Source organism: Panulirus ornatus, chromosome 13 (genome assembly GCF_036320965.1).
Source record: "Panulirus ornatus isolate Po-2019 chromosome 13, ASM3632096v1, whole genome shotgun sequence".
NCBI lineage: Eukaryota > Metazoa > Arthropoda > Malacostraca > Decapoda > Palinuridae > Panulirus > Panulirus ornatus.
Genome location: NC_092236.1, coordinates 50,036,454 through 50,053,953, shown reverse-complemented (window position 1 = coordinate 50,053,953; position 17,500 = coordinate 50,036,454). Strand labels below are relative to the sequence as shown.

The window sequence follows — 17,500 nt, the reverse complement described above, 5'->3', positions numbered from 1 at the left end:
CCCCTATTCCCAGGGATGATATATATATGTATATGTATATATATATATATATATATATATATATATATATATATATATATATATATATAATATTTATATTATTATTATTATTTTGCTTTGTCACTGTCTCCCGCATTAGCAAGGTAGCACAAGGAAACAGACGAAAGAATGGCCCAACCCACCCACATACACATGTATATACATACGCATCCACACACAGCACATATGCATTCCTATACGTCTCAATGTATACATATATATACACACACAGACATATACATATATACCCATGTACATAATTCATACTGTCTGCCTTTATTCATTCCCATCGCCACACATGGAATAACAACACCCATATATATATATATTTCACGCTATTCGCCACTTCCCGCATTAGCGAGGTAGCGCAAGGAAACAGACGAAAGAATGGCCCAACCCACCCAAGTACACATGTATATACATAAAAGCCCACACATGCACATATACATACATATACATACCAAGGTATATATACATATACATACACAGATGTATAAATATATACACATGTACACGTTCATACTTAGTGCCTTCATCCTTCTCGTTCCCATATATATATGTATATACTCTAGCCTGAGCCAGGTACCCATTTTATTGACCAACCCCTAGGGGTGGATGAACAGCTGGTTGACTGTGGACTGACTGCCGTAACCAGGATTTAAACCTATGCGCTTGACCCTGGGTAGCCCATGAATGCATCACAGTCAGGAACACTAACTCGCACTTTTCACTTACCTCATGACTTTCACATCATCTGCAAACATATTCAGGTATGATTCCATACCGTCTGGCAAGTCATTCATAATGATCAAGAAGTGTAATAGCCCCCAAACAGAACCTTATGGCAGTCTACCACTGACATCCCATTTTGAAAAGGCTCATCTGACCTATGTCTTGTATTCCCAACCACTAAGATAATCTCCTGTGCTTTGAAGGAGTCTCCCAGTTGTTTCTGCTTGGTAATCCAGTTTCTCTCGTCCCAAGTGTATGACATACATGTTTAAGACTAAAAAGATTATCTTAATTCAAAGCTGCTATTTCATCACCAAAACCAGTATTTCATAGCTCTCTGTTGTTGATATGCAAGAATAATCCCTTTAGTGGTATTTAAGGAAACTCATGTTCATGGTTCCTTTTGTGTTCCATAAATATGCTTCTCCGAGATTCCCAGCCAGTGTTGTGTGTTGTGCTTATGTTTTGAACTAACTACCATGATGGGTGTGGCTCTGGCCTCACTGGCAGATGTTTCAGAGCGGCGGCGGAGATGGTCAGGCAGTAATAAAGCAGTGAGCATCGATGAAACTGATGAGGGCACTGAATTGGAGGATGACTCTATGACTGAAGATCCTAAATTAAAGGTAATTATGTTGTTGGCTTAACACAGATGAAATACATATGTTTCTCTTCATAAGTTGTTTAGTATTGTGAAATAATGAACATACTAAGGAAGGAATTGATAGCACTGACTTTGAGTTTTTAAATGGTGACATTATTATTGATTTGTTTGTGAGGCTTTTTAGTGTAAGCATGGCCCAAGATGATATACCTGAGGGCTGGCAGAGTTCATGAATGGTGCCATTATAGATAAGCAAGGGGGGGCAAAAGTGAATGCTTGAATTAAAAAGGTATAATTTTGTTGAGTGTAATTGGTACGGTGTACAGGAGTGTGATGATTGAGAGGGAAGTGACTTAGACAGAGCATGAGATTGGAAAGGAGCATTGTGGCTTCAGGAGACAGAGGATGTTTGGACAAAGTGTTTTGGAGAGTTTGTATGAGAAATGCGTGGAAAAGTTGGGGGACTTTTATGTGGCAATTATGGAGTTGGAGAAAACATATGATAGGGTTGAAAGAAATGCTTTGCTAAAGTTGTTACAAGCATATGGTGTGGGAGGACAGCTATTAAATGAAGTAAAATGTTTTTGTCTGTAAAATATGGTGTGTGCAAGTAGGAAGGGAGGAGGGTGAGTGTTTCCAAGTGAAGGTAAGCCTGATTTTAGGGTATGTGCATGTCATTATGGGTGATTGATCTGTTCATGGCCAAGGAGATAAGGAAGGTATATGCAACGGCCTTGGAGTGAGGATTGGGTCTATGGTATAATTAAAGATGCTGGGTGGTGATTCCGTTGCTGTTTGCAGAAGACACAGCTATGGTGGCAGACTCAAGAGAGAAACTTCAGAAACTGTTGTCTGAGTTTGGGACTTTATGGAAAGAGGAATTTTAGTGTGAACAAAAGTATAGTAATGAGGTATGCAAATTGAATGATTTGTTAGCCAGAATGGAGAAAACCTAAAGGAGATGAAGTGCACATTGCTGCATATGAAACCTTGGGAGTTGAAGTGAATCATTGAGTGGGAGAAGGACCGAAGGTCTGAGTGCAGTGAGGAGTGCATGGAAGGAGAGGAAAGTATCTGTTAAGGCAAAAATAGGTATGTCTGAATGCTTAGTAGACCTAACAATTATGTAAAGATGTGACTCTTGGGCTATGAGTCCAAAAGAATTGAAGAAGGTGGATGCATTTAAGATGAAACTCCCAAGGAAAATGTGTGTAGTGAATCAGGTCGATCGTGTAAGGAATGACAATCTAGGAAGGAGCTGTGGTGGTAAGTGCAGTCTGATTGTAAGAGTTGGCCTGAGTGTGTTCAAATATTTTGAGCATATGAAGTGGATGATTGAAGAATGATTAGGCTAATAAGATCTATGTGTCAGAAGCAAGAGGATCCAGGGGCAACCCATGAAGGAGATGGAGGGATGAAGGGAAATTGGCTTTGAGGTATTGTGGCCTGAATGTTTTGAAGTGAAAGGCATGCATAGAATGAAATAAAATGGAGCTGTGTGGTATATGGGAATGAAACAGTTAGGGGTAACTACAGAATGGTACGTGGAGCTTGGTTGAGGATAGGGTAGTGCACTTTCAATTAACTATGCATGACAGGTAGATGGTGGATGTACTGTTCCTAGTACTACCTTACAATGGCTGGGAAGGATGAACATGTATACAATTTTTTTTCCTTTAAAAGTGAAAAAGATAAGAAAGGAAACAATTTGTGATTAGATTTTTATTTTACTTATTTTGAAATTGATTCACTTTCAAAGCTGTTGTCCATATGTCTAATCACTTATTAATTTTTTTCAATATTGTACATAATATGTGAAATAAGAGTATCACTCATGCACTGCTTGAAATTCGCTGAAAATTGCAAATTAGGCTTTTGCTGTATGTACTATGAGGACATATGTATGTCAGTTAACATTTGATATATGAGTACTTAATATATCAGTACATCTTGGATTTGAAGTAAATAATGTATATCATTTCAAGTTTGTGTTGTTGTTTTTTCTTGAAAAATGTATCATATTTTTAAATCATTGGAAAAATGAATGATTGTTTCAATGTCAAAGTTTAGCTTAAAAAAGGTGCATTATCTTACTCATATTGTTGATCGTAGTTTTCACAAGTTTTGTGTTGAATATAGCTGCAGGCATGAGTAGTGGAGTATGATTGGAAAATATGGAAGTTTGATGAACAGGTTAGCTGATAATGTATACAAATGATTATTAAAATGATGGTATGAAAATCCAGTGCTTGCCAAGCGATTGGAAAGCTCATAAAAAGGAATAGTTGTTTGTGGTTGTAATAAGGAACAAGGCTTCAACAGAATATTGACTAGATTTTTTCTTTTGACAGAGAGAAGAAGTAGAACTGAGCAAGATTGCAACTGGTATTGGGAAAGTATTCCTTCAGCAAGTTAAAGAAAGAGAAAAAATCAGAGCATGGAAGGCCACCCACCTTGACCCACGTAATGCATCACGATCACCAGCTGCTGATCGTGAACCTGGAAACAAATTACGCTTTGGGTCTTCCCTTAATGCATGTAAGTTCTTTCTCATAAGCATCATTTACATAATACATGTTTCTTCTTTATGTACATGCATTATATACATAATACATAGATCTTCTTTGTGTACATAACTTCCAGTGTGGGACAAGGAAACTGAAACAGATTTTTTTACTTTGTTAGATCCAGTAGTAAAGAAAGCTCTAGAGGAAAAGGAAAAGTTTACAGCTTTTAAAGGAAAGCTACAGAAACATATGACTGGGAATGAGAAGACAGAATTGTAAATAAGAATAGAGGACTATCAACTGGCTAAATCACCTATAAGCAGTCATATATTCCATTGAACATAGACATTAAATGATTTCCTGGTCTGTTTGTCTCTTTTACATCATAAAAGCATTTCATGCATTCATAGCAGTGATGTGTCTAGACTTCATCAAACACTGCGTTTGATAATCATCTTAATACTGTAGTTGCCAAAAGCTCAGAAATGCTGTTCAGCACCCTCAAAGATCCAGTAGTGCACAAGATGCATGTTGAAGACTATTGAATGTTACTTGGCCATCAAGGAAGCTGAAACCCCTTTCTTGAACTTTAGAATAAGATTTGTATGAAAAGGAATGAGAGTTGTTCCTGAAAAATGCACAAGGAAAAAGTGGTACTAGGGGATCAGAATATAATGTAGAAGACAGAAGTAGGGAGTAGCAACAGATTTTATGTGAATGGTATAAAGCAGTCAACAAACATTAGTGTAAAGTTTGAAAATGGCAAATTAGCTACAAATAGTTAAGTCTGCAAAGAACAGTGCAAAGATGGTACATGAGAGAAAACCTTTAAGGATGTAATGGGTATGTTGCTAAAGAAAGAACCACACTCCTTAAATATCATAAATATCTTGTGACATCTTTTATAGTTATCCATAGGAATTGGGGAGAAGTATTATCCCTGTATCTCGTAGGTGTTGTAAAAGGTGACTAAGAGGGATGAAAGACCTTCTTTGCTGTATTAACTTTCCAAAGGATGTAAAAGGAGCCTAAGGTTCAGGCATCAGCTCCTGACACTACCTCACTAAGGCAGGAAGGGCGAGCAAGTATGAAAAAAGTGAGAATGGTATTAAATATAATTTCAGAGGAAATATTATCTTCATGCAGTTAAACCTTCATAAATCCTGAGACCCATACCTGATAACTTTTTTACTACTTCAGATGAGCAGAGGAAAAATCTGTGAGTAGCCAGTATGACAGTTATATTTAAATACTTAAAAAGATATTTATCATAAAATTTGAAATACATCATTATCTCGGAGGGTAAAGTTGGGTATATTTGAAGGTATAGCAGTCCCCATAATGTTGTATGGATGTGAGGCATGGGCTGTAAATCAGGGTGTGCAGAGGAGATTGAATGTGTTAGAAATGAAATGTTTGAGGACAGTTTGTGGTGTAAAATGATTTAATCTCATAGATAATGAAAAGTTAAGAGAAAGGTGTGTTTATAAAAAGACTGTGGTTAAGACTGCTGAGGAGGGTATGCTGAAATGGTTTGGACGTATGGAAAGAATGAGCGAGGAGAGGTTGACAGAGAATATACATGTGTCAGAAGTGGATGTGAATCATGGATTACAGATGATGTGCAGAGGAGGATGGATGTGTTGGAAATGAAATGTTTGAGGACAACTTATGATGTGAGATGGTTTGATCAAATAAGTACTAATGTGGTAAGAGAGAGATTTGGCAATAAAAATGGTGTGGTTGAGAGAGCTGAAGAGGGTGTGCTGCAGTGGTTTGGACATATGGAGAGAATGATTGAGGAGAGGTTGACTGAGAGGATATATATGTATGTGAGGCATGGGCCATAGATGAGGATGTACAGAGAAGTGTGGATGTGTTGGAAATGAAATGTTTGAGGATAGTTTGTGGTGTGAGGTGGCTTGATTAAGTAGATACTAATGTGCATATAATAGATACTAATGTGCATATAATAGAGTGAATTGGAATGATGTGATATATAGGGGTCAATGTGCTGTTGGTGGATTAAACCAGGGCATGTGTAGCAGCTGGGGGAAAATATGGAAAGATCACATGAGGCCTTGTTACGGAAAGGCATCTGTGGTTTCTTTGCATTTGCACATAACATCTAGAGAATGGATGTGATCAAATGTTGCCTTTCTTTTTCTGTTCTAGAGAATGGATATGAGCAAATATCGCCTTTCTTTGTCTGTTCCTGGTGCTGCCTCACTAATGAAGGAAATGGCAATTTCTGTAAAGTATTTATAACACAAATGGGGATTGTCCACTTGTTTGTAACTCGGGCACTAAGTGTAATTCTTTGCGGTTTTATTGGATAACGTGTTTTCGGAAGTATAATGCATATTTTTGGCCTTCAATTGTTCATTATAGAACTTCAGTATATCTTTCAAGGATCACTCTACTTAGCCTCCTACAGGGTCTTCTAGGAACATAACTTCTAGCACTACCATCAAGACCATCATGGTATCATGCTGCAACGTTTCGTTGCATTTTTTTAGCGTAATCTTTGTCACTACCATCAAGACCATTGTGGTATGACATTGCGACTTGTTATTTTAATGCAGGTCTTAGCAAGCAATGAAATATCTTGAAAAGAACGTTATTAGAATAATAAAGGATATTGGCCCATACAAAGCTCATGCTCCTGATGAAGTATTTCCTTGTGTGCTGCAGTTGTCCTCAGATAGACTCATCAGACTACTTGAAATGTTCAAGATGTTACTACAAAAAGGTAAAGTGCCAGGGGAGTGGAATAGGGTAAACATTATACCTGTAACTAAGAAAGGAGACGAAGGATACACTGAACTACTGAAGAATGTCCCTGATGAGTTTGGTCTGTAAAGTACTGGTAAAGACAGTCAGAAAGCAGTTGGATGACTTCTTGCTGTGGAGAAAAATATCGAAGTCACACAGATGATAGTTTTAGGGAAAAGAGTTCTTGTGTTATGAACCTCTTGATTTCTGTGTCGGACCAAACACAGGACCAACAATTTAACAAACAAAAAAATTCCCGATTTCTGTGAGGCCTGTTAAGGGTGAGGTGCTAAAGGTAAAGAAGCAGGAGTGGAGTTCACCTGTTATGGAGGCTTTTGCCATGGTCATCCCCTCATGGGAGTTCCCAAAGGAAACAGGCATCAGCGAGATAGAGAAGGCTGGGTAGATTATTCGTATGTGGCATTCCAAAAGACTTGTGACATTGTCCCCAGTAGTTCATGTTATTCTTCATTTTCCACACCATTTGATGCATATAGTAAGGGCTCCTCATACCTTATGTCATCCAACAGTTTACACATTTCCCACAGGGCCATTATGTTTAATGAACCTTCAAGTTGACAGTCATGCCTCTAGCAAAATTTCTTCCTGTTTTTTCTTGTCAAAGAACAAGACTTCTACAGGCTAAAAGGGGTAGGATAAGTCAGCTAGACATATTAAAAGTGGCAGGAAAATTCATTGCAACGAATAATGTCAGCCAACATTTTCCTGTAGTGCATTTCTTAATGTGAGCCTCTGTTTAAGGGTTAATATTGCCTCTTTGTATCGAGAATGTGTTGTTAGATTTTGCTTGAGTTGCAGTCAGAGCTCCTTTCCAACAATAAGATGAGATAATCTGTAAATGAAAGAGTTAGGTTTGTCCTCACTGCTCATCTCTCCGTGTATGATAAGTCCCTGTGTAGATACCTTTTATCGAAGTGTTTTTCATGTTTAAGGTTTTGTGCACCTGTTTCATTCTGAGTTTGTGGAAGTAGAATAGGATGATAGATGAATGGGTAAGTTCATAGGACTTTTTGACGAAAACACATCTTACTGCCTTTCAAGTTTTTTGAGCTAAGTAGTTTTAGTCTTTGTAAACTCATTTTGAAGTCATGCCAACATATCTTTGTTTATCTGTAATTGTTTTTGTCCTTCCATGGGATTTTTGTATAGAAAATAATTTCATCTACAAATAAGATTCATTTTTGCATGTTTGAAACTCGAGAAGTAAATCTTAGAAGTAAAATATGTTGTAACTCATTTAGAAATATGATTTAGATTTCTGTTGAATATTGTTGTCAGCACCTTCCCGAATGACAGACCACAACCGACCTTGGGGTCCTGAAGACGAAGAATTTGACCGAGGTTCATCTTATAGATGTTCAACTGGGAGATCCTCAGCCACGATACCCTCATATAACGGTATGTATTTTGGCTGGTTTTTTTTTTTTTCTAACAACTAGCAGGACTTTTTAATATCTTAAATAAGATCTCCATGAAAATGTCTCCCTTATGTATACTTAAGTGATTATGAATATCACACACACACACACACACACACACACACACACACACACACACACACACACACACACACACACACAATCACACTGAACAGTTCCTTGAAAGATGTAGGGGTAAGACAGCATGAGGATACAGCATGAAATTAAACAAGAAACTTATGGACAAAGATGTATAGAAGTACTTTTATAGTAATGTAAGAGTGGTAGTTGAATGGAATAAAAAGACTGAAGATATGGTTAATGCAGACATCTTACAATATGATGAGATGTAAGATAACAGAGAATGTTTAAGAGATCGTGTCACATTCAAAATACTTTCTCCTTGAAACTTTTTCCTTATATAGTACAGATAAGTAATTACACACACTTGGATGAGAGGGACCAATACACCATTATTGCTGGATATTTTGAATATTGTAAATGATGCACCATTTGGAAAAAATGATGATATGATCCTCAAGTTTGACTGTATGGTTACTGAGTGAATCAAAGAGCAGAGTTGAGACAGGAGGAGATATAACCTTGGAAAGTACACAGTCCTTAAGAATTTAGTTGCTAGCAAAGACTGTAATTTGGAAATTCAGTAACCAAGAACCAAGGCTCTTTGGTGAAAGATACTGTGATATGTCCAATGAAGGAGTAGGATCATTAGTACCTCTTCCTTCAAATATGGAGGGAATGTTAAGAAAGAGGGAAGATTGGTTTTATCAGTGATGCCAAAAAGCAAAGGAGCTTCAGAATATGCTGTGGCAGCCAGATCACTTTTTGCTTGATATGAGAAAGCAAAGAAGTAGTATTGCAAGCTAAGGAATGAGGAACAGAGAAACTGTGAAAAGACTGTTGTAGACAAGGCAGGAGAAAATCCAGAATTTGTCATAACATCACCTGGAATGAATTATCGGTTATATAGCAGCTAATCAGAGTAAGGGATTCAGAAGAAAGGATATGTGTGAGACTGAATAACATATTCAAAAGTGTAATTGCAGTGGAAGAAAGAATAGCCCCCACCAATAGAGAGGAGCATTTATAAAACTATGATATATCTAGAAAGGACAAACAAGACTCATGATTTCGATTAAATTTCACCACTAGATCTCTTGAACTACTGTTGAATATGTTGCTAGAGAGAGCCAAAATGCTAAGTAGGTGGAAGAGGGCAACCATCACACCTATCCGTAAGAAAAGACACCAGGAATAGGCACTGTACTGCAAACCAGTCTCACTGATAAGTATGGTCTATGATGTCTGGAATAGATAGATAGAAAGCAAATGGATGACCTTCTTTGGGGAAGAATTACCAAGGTAAAACAGTATAGTTTTAGGCAAAGGAGGTCGTATAAAAAAACTTATAGAGTTTCTACGAGAGCGAGTGCTGCGTCTTGGACAATAAGGAGGGCTGGGTGAACTGCTTGTATCTGGACTGCAAGAAAGCATTTGATACTCTGCCACATGGGACATTGGTTGAGAAGCTGGATCACCCATTAGGTGTAAGTGGAAAATTCCTTCATTGGGTAGAAGATTATCTAAGTTGAAGCGAACAATGGGAGGTTGTTTGAGGCGCTTCTCAAAAGGGGTTGAGCTGACCATTGGAGTGCTACAGGACTCTGTTCTGAGACCATTACTCATCTTGATCTATGCAAATGACTTGCCTGAAGGAGTGGACTCCTTCCTGAATATTTTTGCAAATAATGCATAGGTCATTGGATGGAAGATTATCTAAGTTGAAGCAAACAAAGGGAGGTTGTTTGAGGTGCCTTCTCAAAAGGGGTTGAGCTGACCATTTGAGTGCTACAGGACTCTGTTCTGAGACCATTACTCATCTTGATCTATGTAAATGACTTGCCTGAAGGAGTGGACTCCTTCCTGAATATTTTTGCAAATAATGCATAAGTCATGAGGGAAGTGAAATGCAAGGAAGGGTTACTTCACTTTAAAAGGGGGGGAGGGGCTTAACTGACTCTAGAGTTGGTCTGATACATGGTTGATGAAGTTCAATCCAAGTAAATGTAAAGTAATTGGGAAGGGTCCCAGTGGAAGAAGGAAACAGATTGTGTAAATCTATGTGAGAAAGACATGGGATGTGGGTCAAGATTGTACCTAACCTCTCGGTAGAGTCCCATGTTAGGTGTAGTTTAGGAAACCAACTGCCTGTTAGAAAATTAAGAATGGTATTCAAGTTCATGGATGAAGAATTATTCATCAAGCTCTTCATATCATACATAAGGCCAAAATAAGAATATGATTCTCAGTTTAGGTCATTGCATGTAAAGAAGCACAAAGAATTAATAGAGAAGGTTCAAAGGAGAGCTAAAAAGATTGTACCAGAATTTAGAAAGATGGATTAAAGGTAGAAGTTGTAAATTTACCCATCTTGGAAGAGAGAAGAGTGAGGAGTGACCTGCTCAGAACCTTTAAGATTGTAAAACACATGGATGACATGGACAGTGAACATCTCTTCAAGAGAAGTACAGATACAACAACTAGAGGACATAGCTTAAAATTAAGCAAGAAATTTATTTAAAAAAAGCTCTGAGGAAGTAATTTTGTAATATTAGAGCATTGGATACGTGGAATAAGATGATTGAAGAGAGGATAATGCAGACAGCATACATGAATTTAAGAAGCTGTATGATGATAGAGAATTACCAAGAGATGGGGACCCACAAGTGTAAAACTCCCTGTCAATACAGCACAAATAGATGAAGATAGGTAACTATGCCTACAAGTTTTTATAGTTTAAGCAGGAAAATATTTTCTACCAGCATGCCACCGAACACACATTAGGATGAGAGGGACTGATACACCATCATTGCTAGACCTTATCTTCACATACTCCTGCATTGATATTGAAAACATTATATGTGATACACTATTTGGAAGTTATCATGTAGTGTTCATGTGACTGTCTGGGAATGCCATTTGGAAAAAGCTAACATGTAGTGCTCAAGTTTGACTGTTTGGGAAACAAGGAAGCTAAAAGAACCAAGGTGAGATAAGATTGAAAGAGTGAATATAATTTTGGAAACTACACAAACCTCAACAGTTTCTCTGTTAACATGGATTAGGGAATGGGGTTCACCAGGGCATTGTGAGGAGAATTTTTGTGAAATTTGTAATGGAGGAGGAACATGGGTACCTCTATCCTTGGAGGAGGACCATGGGTACCTCTAGCCTCATATATAGAGTAAATGGCTTAATAAAAGATGTCAGAAAGCAAAAGAGCTTTTATGTGTGTTGTGGAAACGATTTAGGGGCACTCCAGACAGCCAGCATTTGCAAGCTATAAGAGAGCAAGGAAATTGTATAACTGGTTAAGAAAGGAGGAAAAAAGAAACTTTGAAAAGAATAGACAGGCAGGAAAAAGGTCAAGGACTTAAATTCATCAGCATTAAATTGTCTGTCAAAGAACAGCTAATCAGGCTAAAGGATTCAAAGGGAAGAATTGTAGAGACTTGTGTAAGGATATGTGAGGAATTTAATAACAAGTTCACAATTGTTTTCTCTGTGGAAGACACTATAACCCCAATCTAATGAGATGGGATGGGGAGGAGGTTTTAGAAAACATTGAGATATCTAGAAAAGACGTCATTGAATACCAAGGGTCTTAAACCATACAAGGCTCATGGTCCTGATGGAATTTCACCATATATGCAGAAGATATGTGCCTATACACTAGGTAGACTTCTTGAAATGCTGTATAAGATGCTTGAAGAAGCCAGAGTGTCGTGGGAGTGGAAAATGACAATTGGCATCCCCTTGTACAAGAAAGGAGACTGGGAAGAGGTGCTGAACTTCAGACCTGGTGCTAAACTACAGACCAGTTTCCCTGACAAGCATGATATGTAAGGTAATGGAAACAATAAACAGTTGGGTGACTTTCTACAGAGAAGAATGCAGTTTTTGGGAAATGTCAGGTGTAATGAACCTCTCAAATTTCTGTGAGAGAGTTGTCTATCATTTTGACAAAAGGGAAGGCAGGGTAGATTGTTTGTATGGTAATTACCAGAAAGCATTTGACTCTGTCCCATGTGGGAGGCTGATTAAGAAGCTGGAGTACCAAGCAGGAATAAGGGAGATGCTCCTCCGATAGATACTTTATCTTTATGGAAGGGAACAAAGGGCACATGCAAGAGGAGCCTTCTTCAGATGGATGGACCTTATGAGTTGAGTGCCTCAGGGTTCTGTTTCAGGACTGTTATTAAGTGAATGACTTGCCTGAAGGTATGAACTCTCACCTCATCTGTTTGCAGATGATGCATATATCATGTGGGAAGTGAAAAGTGACCAGGATTGCATGACTTACAAGGGAACCTTGGTGTGACTTCAAAGTAGGTCTGATGCATGGTTGATGAAATTCAGCCCAAGTGAATGTAAGTTAGTGGGGATGAAACAGAGTGAATGAAGACCTCAATTTGATTGTTATATTGCAGGAAATAAGCTTCAGGATTCAGTGAGTGAGGGACTTCTCTAAACTGTAACCAAAGTCCCATATAGGATAAAGGAGAAAAGCTGTCTTCAGTCAAACTAGAATATGCTTCTCAAGTTAAGTTACTGCACCAAAAAAAAAAAAAAATCACAAAGAGCTAACGGAGAAGGTCCAGAGGAGGGCAGCAAAGATGGTACAAAAATGTGAGAGAGTTAAGTAATAGGGAAAAGCAAAAGGCTTTGCATTTGACTAACTTGTATGAGAGTAGAGTGTTGTTTTAAAACAGATTGATCAGGGGGACAGTGAACTGTTCTTTGAGAGATGTAGGGGTTTAGAAGCCAGAGGATATAACAAAAAATTAAGGAAGAAACTTGTTAAAAAAACAATATAAAGAAGAACTTTTACAGTATAAAAAGTATTGGAGTGGAATAGAATGACTGAAGACATGGTTAATGCAAGCACCATTCATGAATTTAAGAATTCGTATGATAGATGAGAATGTTCAAGAGACGAGGCCTCGTGAGTGTAAAACTTTCTCCCAACACAGTACAGTCAAAAGTGCCAAAGGAAGGTGATTAATTTAGACTTAAAGATGCAAGTTTTATGCAGGATTGAGGCTGGTGAACATCAGGAGCACGTAGGTCAGTTGCGTGGGTTAGCTTCCTTCTACCATTAAAATGGTACTTGATAACAGGGAGAGGAAGATAGTAGTAGGCAATCCACATGTCCAGAGTTGCTATTTATTCTTTCCACTCAAGTGATAAACCACTGGAGATGATGGAGAGCAGGCCAGGAAGGTATAAATACACTGTTGGAATGCAGCAGCAGTAAACAACGCTGCAAGCTCCAACAAACCTGTGAATGTTGATTATATGGTATTTATATTGATACCTTTGTTTTATTTATAAAACACCAATATTACTGCTAAGCCATTACTGTTATCAAAATAAGTCAAGCACTTACAAGTGTGAGAATTGACACTGATAGGAATGCATAGCTGTAGGCACCATGTTATAACAACCTCATTTAAGGGATTTTTCACTTAATGGACATTCAAGAATATGTCTGTTATAAGAAGTATGTTATGCAGTGTGTATAATGGATGAAGGCAGCAAGTATGAATATGTACATGTGTATATATGTATATGTCTGTGTATGTATGTATAAGTTGAAATGTATAGGTATGTATATGTGTGCGTGTGGGCGTTTATGTATATGCATATGTGTGGGGGTGGGTTGGGCCATTCTTTCGTCTTTTTCCTTGAGCTACCTCACTAATGCGGGAGGCAGTGACAGAATATAATAAATAGATAGATGTATATATATATATATATATATATATATATATATATTTTTTTTTTTTTTTTTTTTTTTTTTATACTTTGTCGCTGTCTCCCGCGTTTGCGAGGTAGCGCAAGGAAACAGACGAAAGAAATGGCCCAACCCCCCCCCCCCCACATACACATGTACATACACACGTCCACACACGCAAATATACATACCTACACAGCTTTCCATGGTTTACCCCAGACGCTTCACATGCCTTGATTCAATCCACTGACAGCACGTCAACCCCTGTATACCACATGACTCCAATTCACTCTATTCCTTGCCCTCCTTTCACCCTCCTGCATGTTCAGGCCCCGATCACACAAAATCTTTTTCACTCCATCTTTCCACCTCCAATTTGGTCTCCCTCTTCTCCTCGTTCCCTCCACCTCCGACACATATATCCTCTTGGTCAATCTCTCCTCACTCATTCTCTCCATGTGCCCAAACCATTTCAAAACACCCTCTTCTGCTCTCTCAACCACGCTCTTTTTATTTCCACACATCTCTCTTACCCTTACGTTACTTACTCGATCAAACCACCTCACACCACACATTGTCCTCAAACATCTCATTTCCAGCACATCCATCCTCCTGCGCACATCTCTATCCATAGCCCACGCCTCGCAACCATACAACATTGTTGGAACCACTATTCCCTCAAACATACCCATTTTCGCTTTCCGAGATAATGTTCTCGACTTCCACACATTTTTCAAGGCTCCCAAAATTTTCGCCCCCTCCCCCACCCTATGATCCACTTCCGCTTCCATGGTTCCATCCGCTGACAGATCCACTCCCAGATATCTAAAACACTTCACTTCCTCCAGTTTTTCTCCATTCAAACTCACCTCCCAATTGACTTGACCCTCACCCCTACTGTACCTAATAACCTTGCTCTTATTCACATTTACTCTCAACTTTCTTCTTCCACACACTTTACCAAACTCAGTCACCAGCTTCTGCAGTTTCTCACATGAATCAGCCACCAGCGCTGTATCATCAGCGAACAACAACTGACTCACTTCCCAAGCTCTCTCATCCCCAACAGACTTCATACTTGCCCCTCTTTCCAGGACTCTTGCATTTACCTCCCTTACAACCCCATCCATAAACAAATTAAACAACCATGGAGACATCACACACCCCTGCCGCAAACCTACATTCACTGAGAACCAATCACTTTCCTCTCTTCCTACACGTACACATGCCTTACATCCTCGATAAAAACTTTTCACTGCTTCTAACAACTTGCCTCCCACACCATATATTCTTAATACCTTCCACAGAGCATCTCTATCAACTCTATCATATGCCTTCTCCAGATCCATAAATGCTACATACAAATCCATTTGCTTTTCTAAGTATATATATATATATATATATATATATTTTTTTTTTTTCATACTATTCGCCATTTCCCGCGATAGCGAGGTAGTGTTAAGAACAGAGGACTGGGCCTTTGAGGGAATATCCTCACCTGGCCCTCTTCTCTGTTCCTTCTTTTGGAAAATTAAAAAAAAAAGAACGAGAGGGGAGGATTTCCAGCCCCCCGCTCCCTTCCCTTTTAGTCGCCTTCTACGACACGCAGGGAATACGTGGGAAGTATTCTTTCTCCCCTATCCCCAGGGAAATATATATATATGGGTACTTCAGTGAAGGGCGTAAATGGGGAGGTGATAACAAGTAGTGGTGATGTGAGAAGGAGATGGAATGAGTATTTTGAAGGTTTGTTGAATGTGTCTGATGACAGAGTGGCAGATATAGGGTGTTTGGGTCGAGGTGGTGTGCAAAGTGAGAGGGTTAGGGAAAATGATTTGGTAAACAGAGAGGAGGTAGTAAAAGCTTTGCGGAAGATGAAAGCCGGCAAGGCAGCAGGTTTGGATGGTATTGCAGTGGAATTTATAAGAAAAGGGGGTGACTGTATTGTTGACTGGTTGGTAAGGTTATTTAATGTATGTATGACTCATGGTGAGGTGCCTGAGGATTGGCGGAATGCGTGCATAGTGCCATTGTACAAAGGCAAAGGGGATAAGAGTGAGTGCTCAAATTACAGAGGTATAAGTTTGTTGAGTATTCCTGGTAAATTATATGGGAGAGTATTGATTGAGAGGGTGAAGGCATGTACAGAGCATCAGATTGGGGAAGAGCAGTGTGGTTTCAGAAGTGATAGAGGATGTGTGGATCAGGTGTTTGCTTTGAAGAATGTATGCGAGAAATACTTAGAAAAGCAAATGGATTTGTATGTAGCATTTATGGATCTGGAGAAGGCATATGATAGAGTTGATAGAGATGCCCTGTGGAAGGTATTAAGAATATATGGTGTGGGAGGCAAGTTGTTAGAAGCAGTGAAAAGTTTTTATCGAGGATGTAAGGCATGTGTACGTGTAGGAAGAGAGGAAAGTGATTGGTTCTCAGTGAATGTAGGTTTGCGGCAGGGGTGTGTGATGTCTCCATGGTTGTTTAATTTGTTTATGGATGGGGTTGTTAGGGAGGTAAATGCAAGAGTCTTGGAAAGAGGGGCAAGTATGAAGTCTGTTGGGGATGAGAGAGCTTGGGAAGTGAGTCAGTTGTTGTTCGCTGATGATACAGCGCTGGTGGCGGATTCATGTGAGAAACTGCAGAAGCTGGTGACTGAGTTTGGTAAAGTGTGTGGAAGAAGAAAGTTAAGAGTAAATGTGAATAAGAGCAAGGTTATTAGGTACAGTAGGGTTGAGGGTCAAGTCAATTGGGAGGTGAGTTTGAATGGAGAAAAACTGGAGGAAGTGAAGTGTTTTAGATATCTGGGAATGGATCTGTCAGCGGATGGAACCATGGAAGCGGAAGTGGATCATAGGGTGGGGGAGGGGGCGAAAATTTTGGGAGCCTTGAAAAATGTGTGGAAGTCGAGAACATTATCCCGGAAAGCAAAAATGGGTATGTTTGAAGGAATAGTAGTTCCAACAATGTTTTATGGTTGCGAGGCGTGGGCTATGGATAGAGTTGTGCGCAGGAGGATGGATGTGCTGGAAATGAGATGTTTGAGGACAATGTGTGGTGTGAGGTGGTTTGATCGAGTAAGTAACGTAAGGGTAAGAGAGATGTGTGGAAATAAAAAGAGCGTGGTTGAGAGAGCAGAAGAGGGTGTTTTGAAATGGTTTGGGCACATGGAGAGAATGAGTGAGGAAAGATTGACCAAGAGGATATATGTGTCGGAGGTGGAGGGAACGAGGAGAAGAGGGAGACCAAATTGGAGGTGGAAAGATGGAGTGAAAAGGATTTTGTGTGATCGGGGCCTGAACATGCAGGAGGGTGAAAGGAGGGCAAGGAATAGAGTGAATTGGAGCGATGTGGTATACAGGGGTTGACGTGCTGTCAGTGGATTGAATCAAGGCATGTGAAGCGTCCGGGGTAAACCATGGAAAGCTGTGTAGGTATTTATATTTGCGTGTGTGGACGTGTGTATGTACATGTGTATGGGGGGGGTTGGGCCATTTCTTTCGTCTGTTTCCTTGCGCTACCTCGCAAACGCGGGAGACAGCGACAAAGTATAAAAAAAAAAAAAAAAAAAAAATATATATATATAGTG

General features: G+C 39.1%; 1 protein-coding gene across 21 annotated transcripts in view; it reads left to right on the top strand.

The window, feature by feature from the left end:
* LOC139752858 (actin-binding LIM protein 3-like) overlaps positions 1-17,500 on the top strand; it is an 837,860-nt gene that overhangs the window by 750,294 nt on the left and 70,066 nt on the right. For 16 of the 21 annotated variants that reach the window (XM_071668853.1, XM_071668857.1, XM_071668856.1 and 13 more), the window contains 3 exons: positions 1,282-1,397; positions 3,727-3,913; positions 7,957-8,076. In XM_071668853.1, the coding sequence (XP_071524954.1) occupies positions 1,282-1,397; positions 3,727-3,913; positions 7,957-8,076 (423 nt within the window). The remainder of the gene's footprint in view (positions 1-1,281; positions 1,398-3,726; positions 3,914-7,956; positions 8,077-17,500) is intronic. The other 5 variants (XM_071668841.1, XM_071668847.1, XM_071668842.1 and 2 more) reach the window with 2 other exon arrangements.